The sequence below is a fragment of the Apaloderma vittatum genome, unplaced genomic scaffold (genome assembly GCF_000703405.1).
Source record: "Apaloderma vittatum isolate BGI_N311 unplaced genomic scaffold, ASM70340v1 scaffold15064, whole genome shotgun sequence".
NCBI classification, from domain to species: domain Eukaryota; kingdom Metazoa; phylum Chordata; class Aves; order Trogoniformes; family Trogonidae; genus Apaloderma; species Apaloderma vittatum.
The window spans coordinates 29,530-40,164 of record NW_009712305.1 but is presented as its reverse complement, the minus strand read 5'-3'; the positions used below and the strand labels follow the sequence as shown (position 1 = coordinate 40,164).

The 10,635-nt window shown below is 38.4% G+C and overlaps 1 protein-coding gene across 1 annotated transcript in view; it reads left to right on the top strand.

Annotated features, from left to right (window-relative positions):
- Nucleotides 1-978: 978 nt before the first annotated feature.
- LOC104272836 (trafficking protein particle complex subunit 9) overlaps nt 979-10,635 on the top strand; it is a gene marked incomplete at its 3' end in the record, with an annotated part of 32,100 nt that continues 22,443 nt past the window's right edge. Inside the window, exon 1 of the mRNA XM_009867938.1 lies at nt 979-1,562. Coding sequence (XP_009866240.1) covers nt 979-1,562 — 584 coding nt within the window. The remainder of the gene's footprint in view (nt 1,563-10,635) is intronic.

The window sequence follows — 10,635 nt, the reverse complement described above, 5'->3', positions numbered from 1 at the left end:
CCTCAGCCACCCCTGCTCCCGCGCTCAGAACTCCTTTTTCTTTTTTCTTCATTCTGTGTGGTAAAACCAATGGTGTCAGTCTAGAACTGTGCAGCGGGTTTTAGTTTGGCCGTTTGTGGTGTTTTTTATTTGTTTGGGGTTTTTGTTGTTGTTAATTTTTTAATTATTATTTTATTTTACATACATTTTTAGAGGGTGCTTTGGCATTGAAATCCACCAGGGGTTCTGCGTGGTCCTGGAGGTCTCAGGGTGGGTGTCAGGGCTTGACTATGCGGGGCTCTATTGAACGCACAGCTGCACTACACTAACCAATTTCAGATAGCTCAGAGGAGAAAGAATTCTAAATACTTAGCTCTAAATATCACCTAGTCCTTCTGATGAGCCTGCGTGTGTTTTGAGCAAAGACTGACTTCACTTTTTCTCTAAAGTCTGCTGGACCTGTTTACTCCTCTGCCTGGCCACACGCGGCCACTAGCAGCTCTTGGGTCATTCCGATTTAGTGCCGGTGTACGTCCCACCTCACACAATTTTCCCTGTTTGCCCCAAGGCCTGTTGTGGAGATAAACTGGAGAACGTGAGTCTTGAAGGACATCTCCTCTGAGGTGGTGCTTCAGCAAGCATTTACTCTTTGGCTGTGGTAGATGGAAACTCTGCTGCGCCGTGTCTTAGGTTGGCTTGTGTGGTTGCACAGTGAATAGGAAACTTATTCGTTTGGAACCTAATTTACGAATTTTTTGCTTGTGGCCGTATGGATACGTGACTAAGAACACTCTTTGTGCACTGTGGAGCTTTGTCAGTGGGCTCTGTGATTGAAGATTTAGTAAAATGATGAAAGAAAGTGCTAGTATTGTAGCGTGTTTATACAGGATGCAGAAAGGTTTAGCATCAGAGTCCTGGTTTGATTCAGCAACTATGCATGCTTCTGAATGTTAAAAAATAATATAAGTTTCTCTTTTACTAGCCTGCAGTTGATGCAAAATGAGTGTTCCTGACTACATGCAGTGTGCTGAGGATCATCAGACTCTCCTGGTTGTGGTTCAGCCGATTGGCATTGTCCCCGAAGAGAGCTTTTTCAGGATCTACAAGCGAATTTCAGCAGTGAGTCAAGTTAACGTGCGCGACTCTCAGCGTGTCTTGTATATCCGTTATAGGCACCACTATCCCCCAGAGAACAACGAATGGGGGGATTTTCAAACTCACCGGAAAGTTGTGGGGCTGATAACTATTACAGACTGTTCTTCTGCAAAGGATTGGCCTCAGACTTTTGAAAAATTCCATCTTCAAAAGGAAATGTATGGTTCTACTCTCTATGATTCCCGCTTGTTTGTCTTTGGGCTTCAAGGAGAGATCGCGGAGCAGCCCCGCACAGATGTGGCCTTTTATCCCAGTTACGATGAATGTGAAACTGTGGAGAAGAGAATAGAAGATTTTATCGAATCGCTCTTCATAGTGTTGGAGTCTAAGCGGCTTGACAGAGCCACTGATAAGTCTGGAGACAAGATCCCACTCCTCTGTGTTCCTTTTGAGAAGAAGGATTTTGTAGGGCTGGACACTGACAGTAGGTAAGCAGCTATTTTTGTTGTCTCACAGGTCTTGAAAAAATCTCTGTGGTAATTGCCAGCCTTTAGGATAAGCCTATTAGAAAGGACAGAATGTTCTTTGTGACAGCAGAGGTGGTGCCCCTATCTTACTCTGTCTGTCTGCTGTAATTTACAAGAATTCGATCTGTTGTTTGACCATGTTTGGAGTTTGGGTAGATACTGAATTTATGAGGCGAATCAAATAGTAGGAAGAAATCACAGGAAAGGTTCGACAGATTGTGGTATAAAGACACTTTTTGCTGGAAAGCTTCAAATGGTTTATAGATGTACAGTATTAATAAAGAAACTCAATTAACATAAATGAAAAATAATTTAGTATTATGCTGAGTAGTAGTTGACTAATCCTGCTTACTGTGTTTTGTTTTTTTTTCCCTTAAGCCTCTGTCTACTTTTTCATCCTATGAAGCAGCGACCATTTATTTTCTTGACTAAGTCCAGCATTTCCCTGTCTCCCATATTCATTTATTTATCTGATATTCTTCACTTGTTTTGCTACCATTCTTCCCACAACTGTTTTGTGTGTGTTACAGAGTGGTTTATTTTGTTTTTTCACAGCTTCCCTTCCTAATCATTTGCATGCTCAGCTTTCAGGTTTGAGTGCTACATAGTTATTGTATTAGGGATTAATAATTCTGGTTTGCTAGCTACAGGCAGGCGCAACATCTAACTCTGCTGTTTGCAGTCGAATCCAAAGGATAGAAGCAACTGACTTCCTTTTGTCTTAGAAAAGACAGAAGGTGAGGAAGACTGATTAAAACATGTAGTGTGTGTGGAAATGGCATCCCTTCACATCTGTCTTGTACTGCTAGGGATGCCAGCAGTGATTTGTGTGTAAAACCTCAGAGGTATCCAGGCAGGGTTGTCCAAAGCTGTCCAGGCAGGTTTGTGAAGTCTTCTGATCATGTTAATTAGTCCTAGCTTTAGAATCTTTATATAAAAATGTGATATACCAGAAAAAAAGCATTCTAAGTTTTTAATTAGTTTGAAGTCCTCCAGAAAATTAGCTCTGGTTGCTTGAAGAGCAAACCTTTCTCCTCTGCGCATGCTTCTCTTTGATGACCAGCTTACCCAGTGTTACTCACTACTTGAGCTGTTCTCTCAGTGTTTTGGTTAGCCCCGTGCACTACTGAACTTTAATTAGCAGTATAAATTATTACATTATTGGTTTCTGTACTCTGCATGGGCAAAAAAGTTCTCTAGACTAAATGAGTCCTTTTAGAATTTTGGCTTTAATTACTCCATTTAGATGAACTTTGGTTAAACATAATTACTGAGGTTTTCTATTCCAGTTAGCGATGAAAACTACATTTTTTGGCCAGGAATCTCAAAATCAGACTTAATTACGCTGTGTGGTTGTGTCTTCCATTTGGACATGCTTCCAAATTGTACTTTGGAAGTCAGTTCCTTACATAAATTACTCATTTATGAAGAGTGGCTGTGTTGTAGCTGGTGGCAAAATCCTTCCTGTGATGTTCAGAACTGATGGGGAGCTCAAATAACAGGCAGTGTGATTGTCCACAAATATCCACAAAGAGATTTTACGCTGTCGCACTGAAGGGTTGTAACAGGTTTAATGTAATGCTTGAGTTCTTTGCAGAATGGAAGGTCTGTGAACCTGGTTCTGTAAATGTGTGGGTTATCCAGAGGTACTCACTGGTTCAGCTATGCATGCAACCTTCCTGCCTGGTTTGAATTACCAAATAGTTTTTCAGTAAATCTGAATCAAGGGTTGTCCTTTAAATGTTTGCTGTACTTAACTGCTCAAAGAAAAGGTGTTAAAAATTCTAATCTTTCTTCTTTCAGTTCAATAGTAAGAAAGTTTTTCAGCTTTATTTTGCTGTGGAGTTAGTACTTCTGATCATTTTAAAACTTAGGATTTATACAGGAATAGCATAAGCAAGTGGGATTAAAAGGTCTTTACGTTCAGTTTAGTGGTTTTGTCTACATGAGTACAAAAATACTCCTAAGTGCCTGGTTTTGAGTTTTATAACAAAGGGAAGAAATATATATATATAATCCCAAGTTAATGTCAGAAAAAGGGTTGTCCTTGATTGATAGAGAAATATGTGTGCGTGGTGTTTCTGAGCTGCTCTTGTGTAGGGCACATCTCGGCTTCTGTGTTCCACTTCGCAGAAATTCAGGACCATGAAATGTGGTTGAACTAAGATCAGTTGATTAAGCTAACCTATGCTTTCAAGACTACGCCTTTGCATGGTAAATGGTAGCACATTGCATTTTCTTACTTGGGTTGCAATAAAAAGTTTTTATTGTAGCGCGTTCCCTTTTGCAGTGACAGATTCCCTAATTAAGAGGAAAGCATTGCATTAAGTCAGAATGGAGAGATACAGGGCTAAAAAGGAGTTTCTACTTTCTTCAATGGAGTCCAGTCTTTGTTTTTGCAAGATACAGGGAAGGGGTAAAGTTTTGTCTGAATGCGTGAAGTGTATGTGAGAACATGTGGCAGAATAACTTTTGGTACGTTTTTGGTTTTGAGTCTGTCAGATTAATGAGTTTAAAGAATGAAATAATTTAAAAATGCTGTTACTGAGCTACTGAGACAAATGAAAGACCTTTTTCTAGAAAAAGGAAATTAAAGGGTTAAAGACAATGTCCCCACTTTTTTAGAAACTCCATAACTTTTAAATTTTTTTGTATTTAATGTATCCTGACCTCCCATTCAGTGTGCAACTAACTGGTTAAAATGCACAGGTACTATATGTTAAATAGAGAGAAGAGAAGGCACGCTCTCTGTGCTTATAAAAGCCGGTATATATCTTTGCTGCTGTAGCTGCAGATGTGTACTTAGGTTAAAAAAGCCTATCCTCTAACTTATAAAACTGAAGGTAAATTTCACAGTGTGGAGTAAAGGTCTCATAAAATGCAGCTGTAACCCTGAGCTAATAAACTGGGTTGATATTGGGTGCAAATATGCCAGGTAGTTACATGGGACATAGTAGTTATGGTCACGTGATTTGACGAGTCATTAAAATACTAAAAGAGACTTTTCTCCAAGCAATTTATTGTAAAATATTAAGGTTAGTACTTATGATCAGGTCATAGAACTGATCTTCTCTTGCACCCAGGTACTAAGACTACCATTAATTTGGTTGCGTAATAATTGCAACGAAATTGGTTTCTTTTAAGATGCGTAGTTCATAAATTGGGAGGATGGATTAGTAAACTCCGTTGCACATGAAATAGTTCTTGGACAAAATGAAGCTCATCTTTTTCTTTTGCAAGTTGCTTGTATAATGAGTGGAAGAGACAACATTCTCAGAACTCGTGCTGAGATGACAATACACACAAAACCACTATATTATTTGTGTGGAAGATTTTTTTTTTGACTGTTAGAAAATGTTATGTGTGAAAAATAACAGGATTAATTCCTTAAAAGTTTTGAATAAAGATTGTCCCATTAAAGAAAAGTTATGGGACTGAGCATCTGACCTTGGCTTAGTTTCAAGAGTACTCAGTCAGTTGGTGATCTTGGCAAATCTGTTCATTTTTCTTTCTGTTTCTTCATCTGTAAATTAGGTAAAACATTTATGTGGTCACAGAACTGCTGAGGATAATTGAAAAAATTTCTGAAATAAGTTGCACTTGACAATTATTTGTAGAGGCTGGGAGACTGATTGAATAAAATGGAAATGCATGTTCCCATGATGATAACAAAGGTCCTACAAACTTGAAACTGAGAAATATACTTACCAGAAATCTCAAAAGTTCTATTTGTTCAATTTTTCTATTTTATTTCCTTTTTCAGCTTTAAAAGAATAAACATAGTCATGTACGAGTATAAATCTACTTGGATAAGCACATTTTAATGTTGTTTACATCAGTTTGTGCCTTAGGTTCTTTCTTGTTTAATATCGATAAGGCAACCATTTAATACTATTGAGTGATGAGAAAACAGGATTCTTATTTATAGATGTGTTTTTCTCCACACTCTGTTGTGAATGAGATTTTTTCACTGATTTATCGAAGTTTATGATATCTTAGTATGTGTATGTGGCTGTTAATTTTCTTTCTGTTCTCTGTCTTTCTAATTTTTGGTTTGTTCCTTTCTTTTTTTCCCCCCCTTCTTCTCTCATACTGCCCTGTGAGTTTGTTGTTGGGTCTAAAAAGGTAGGCTTTGACTGCGTATATTTGAAAATAGTTAGCTTTCTTCCATGTACTGCCTTTCCACTCCGCCTTCATTGCATAATTTAGTGTTGCTTTTTTGTTTTTATTTTTTTGGTACACACAAAAATAATTGCTGCCTGGAGCCTTACTACTGTGGTTGACCCCTTTTGGCGCATTTGGCAATTATATTTGGTAGCAATGCTGGATTTTTTTGTAGGACACATAATTTGCTTAGGCGGCTGCTGGCCACTGGGATTTGCTTTATTTTTTGAACTCCAAAGCCATGAAGCTGTTGCTGCCTGTGTTTGGTTTTCAAATTCAAAAGTTCTGGCAGTCGATCAAATGCAGTAGTTGTGTCTTTCAAGTCTGGATAATGTTATGATTGGTGATATCTATACTCTGCATGCTAATTGGAATTAGTGGGGTTTGATGGAAATTTTTGTTGAAGTGTTTTGCATGAAGACTCTTGCAAATTCATTTTGCATGTTTCTTGTTTTTAAATTTAGCCACTTTGAAATTTTGAGGATCCAGAAATTCCTTCAAACCTATTACTGGATGGTTTTTAGTGAAAATAAATTCTGTTGTGAAATATAATATTGTTGCTCTGAATTTTCTGTAGAATTGTCCTGGGATTCTAGAAAATAGTTGGGGATGAAGGGCTGAAATGTGTATCTTACAGTAAGTGATATAGAAATAGAAATGGGGTCAAGTAGTGCTTTCTGGTTCCTGGAGCAGGTTTATTGTCCTCCAGTGTGAAGTAATATTAGTGGTCGCTGATGGTAATGGTTGTGGTTATTTTTCTGAAGAGAGAACAAAGAGCATCTTAGGTGCCAAGTTAACGCAACTAACTTTAGAGAATAAGATTTTGAGCTAGTTTTGTAGACAGCTGTACGTGTACGTGTGTTGAGGAGAGGACCTTCTGAAGACAGGTCGGGATGACTGATGCTATGGAATGTCCCATGTGTGGTGTGATCTTGCCTTCCCTGAAGATATTTCTCAGTGATCTTCTAGGGGAAAAATGAACAGAAACATATCCTAGCAGGAGAGTTGTACAAGGAGCTGACCTAGAAAAAGCAGCAGTTAGTTTCTGTGGAGTTCCTGTCATCACGTAGAATAGGATTAAGCAGTAGAGAGGCAAAACAATTGAACAATGTTTAAATAAAAAACTAATTAGAAGGAAGATATCTATATTGCTGTCACTTTCAGCTTTGTTGCCAGATTCTTCTTGAATTTACCTGAAAGCTTAAGCTGTGAAGCAAAACTAGCTAACTAGCTAGGTATTAAAACAAATAATCATCATTTTATGCTGATATATATATGCTCACATATGATTTGTGCCTTAAATTTACACTCCAGTATGCAGCGAAGAAGCCACCAGTCACCAACGCATAGTTTCTTTTTTTTCCCCCCCCTCAAAACTGCTTTCCCAAATACAAAGTAAATTAAGTTTTGCTGTTTCTGGAGAGTGAGTTTCACTTCAGTGAAATCTTTGCCTTTTGTCTTTTTGGACATGCTTAGACTAACTGGAGGAAAAAAAATAGCCCCAATTCATTGGACTTAATTGTGAGCACTAAATTAAGACATGGTTTATACATGTGTACATTGCAAACTTACTCTCTGATTAGTGAGAGAATATTTTCAGTGAGGCTGGTGAAGCCTTGCAGAGACTGTAGGAGATGATAGATCCTGTCTCAGCACCACTTTATCAGCCTAAAAGTAGTTGAATTAATTCAGTCTTTGAATAATAGTAAATTTCTTCATTGCCAGGAGTAAATTGTCTGTTTCTAAATAGGGGGAGTTTCTAAAAGAGAAGTGCTTTGTATGAACAGTGTTTATTGATGTTGAAGTAAATAAATGCCTTCAAACTTTGCATATATTGACATATGCATAAATCTGCAGCAGAAGTAGGCGTTGGTTGGGAAGAGCTGTTGGTGAGGCAGTGTGATTGAAACGACTCTGGTATTAGGTTCTCATTTCGGAGCCTGACACTCTTTTCCTTTTGCTGTATGACTCATATTTGCAAGCTTAATCCTATGTAATCTGGAAAAACACTTAAAACCAAAAATTTTGAGAGAATTAAGAAATGTGATTTGTCCATAAGCATAGAGATTTCTTGAAAGGGTAGAGAAAGGAAATTTGAAGTGTCAACATCTCTTAAAGGAATTATAACTGTGTAAGGAAACAGTGATTCTCCACTTCTGCTATTGGTTCTGTATGAAAAAAGTTAAAAGTAATGTAGCACTTAAAATTTTAATTTCATTCTGGAATGCTAAAATTAGTAAAAACTGACTTGTAAACAATTCATATTCTCCTATACAATACCGATTCAAGATTACAGAAGAACTTTTTGATGGAGGTATTTCTCTATAACCCAAAGCTCAGATTGAAATCTTGGTAAGATTTGGTGCCCTCCACAGTTCATGCAGAGCAACTCTGAGTTTTCGTGCATTTTTTTCATAAGAAGATCTGTAAAGTACATGTTGTTGTAAAATAAAAGACGGAGAGATTGCAATTCCTTCACTTCTAGATAACGAACAGCAGTCGTCTTGTACTTTGCTTTGTTTAATGTCATCATCTTCACATTGGTTGTGAATACGTTGCGATAGATCAGAGAAGTGTCGACGTTTATGTAGGAGTTGTTTATAACTTTTTTGATGGAGAGAAGTAGTAGGAGACATGCTTCTTATCATGTTTTATAATTTCCAGGTTTTCTTGTAAACAATGACACTGGCTCTGGTTACTCTTTGATTTTAATTTTTAGAAGGATATTGTACATGCTTCCATACATCTCTTATTAAATTTCTTTCCTCCATCCATATAAGATGGTTACTTTCTCTTCATCTTGATGAACTATTTGCTTTTTGAATGAACTACAAGGAATAAGATGCTATTTGGTGGCTGAACACAGTGGTTATTGTTTGGACTTGATGCTTCTCTTTGGGGTAAAAAAACTCAGCCCAAACTGAGAACCTCAAAAGCAACCAACCCAGTAACATGTAATTGTTCTCCCTTCTGCCTTAAAATCGAAAGGAAATAAATTAATATGCCTATTCCTGTCCTTATACTTCATATGTTCTGTCCTCCTTTTGCTTTTTTTCCCACATTATGGACTTCATGAAGACGATCTCTTCAGAGGTGTTATCAGAGTCTATTTCAGTTGCACTTTAATTCATTTCTTAGGTTCTCTGGGAAGTTCTTTGCTGGAAAAAAAATGCCACGCCAAACCCTATGTCATTCCATAATCATGGCATTTCCTTTTGTATTCAAGTCTTGCTCTAGGATGCAAAAATCCAGCACCTTGGAGAATGGATATTACTCTAGTTAGTTTTGTTTTGGTGTGGTTTTTTTTTTTTTAGTTGTTAGATTCAAATATGATGGGTAATTTTTTTAATGACATTCCGTTGGACTTACTTGCATTGAAAAAGTATCACTACATCTACTAAAAGCTAAATATCTAGAACTATGACAGTCAGTCTGAGACGGTTCTTTGTGGTTTTGGAAACCACTTTTAACCAGATTCTTTGGAGATACTTCATGTATACAATTAAAAAAAAAAGATATCTGCAGCAATTCTTTTAATTTTAATTTAATTCTCAGGTAACTTCGTATGAAGTCTGAACAATGATGTTTTATGTCTCTCTATATAGTTAAATACTTTGAAGGCATTTCTAGAACAAAAGGATATACTGTTGGAGTAAAGTAGATAAATTACTATCTAAGTTGATCTTTCATTTTTCTCAGAACAATTTTATGAGGTAAAGCAAGGACATTCTTGCTAGGGAATGCTTTTGCAGGAGGGAAAAAAGGAGAATTGCTGATGGACTCAGCAGAGCAGCTTTGTTCTGAACTGTGGCTTAAATCATGAGGCTCTGAAAGTCTAGTGTCTTACCTTGCACTTGTTATACTTCTTTAGCTACAACTTACTAAAAAAAGAATAAATATTAAGGTTAGTGCCTTTGTCACATGAATTTGTGCCCAAGTTGCCTTTTCAGTCTACCAAAGTGTCTGTTTAGTATCTTCAGTGGGACTTCATTTGCCTTGGCTATTAATTTTGTTTGGGAAAGGAAAAAAACTCCACTGTTTCTTTTAAATGTGAAAAAAGGAGTAGCAAGGGAAACCCTGCCAGTTCTTGCCTGGCATCATAGCGGTCTAATTCTCCCTTTAAAAGAAGAACCTGCCAGCTTCAGAACTGTTTCTAAAAAGACAGCATTTCTTCACAAACCTAAGTAGCTCTTTACAAACCGTGGGCAGCCAGTGCTGGTAGCACGAGCATCAGTTGCTGCATGCCGAGAGGAATGTGAGGCTTGTGAGGTCACCTGAGGTGTCTGAGCCCCAGCGGTCACCCCAGCAGGCTGGTGCTGTGCAGGCCTGCCCAGCAGCTTGAGGTCTCCAGGGCATTCGAAGGGCTGATGAGGCAGTGCTTTGAGGTTGGGTTTGAGGCAAGGATTGTTCTCTGCAGCAGAAAGGAACCATAGGATCACAGAATAGCTGGAGTTGGAAGGGACCTTGAAGAACATCTAGTTCCAAACGCCCCGGCTATGGGCAGGAACACCTCCTGCTAGACCAGCTTGCTCAGAGCCTCATCCAGGCTGGTCTTGAACACTTCCAGGGATGAGGCATCCACGATTTCTCAGTGCATCCCATGTCAGTGTCTCATAATAAAGGACTTCTTCCTAATGTCTAATCTAAATCTACCCTGCTCTAGTTTAAAACCGTTGCCCTGTGTCCTGTCACAACATGCTCTTCTAAACAGCCCCTCTCCAGCTTTCCTGTAGCCCCTTCAGGTACTGGGAGGCCACTGTGAGGTCTCCCTGGAGCCTTCTCTTCTCCAGGCTGAACAGACCCAGCTCTCTCGGCCTGTCCTCACAGTGGAGGTGCTCCAGCCCTCTGATCATCTTTGTGGCCTCCTCTG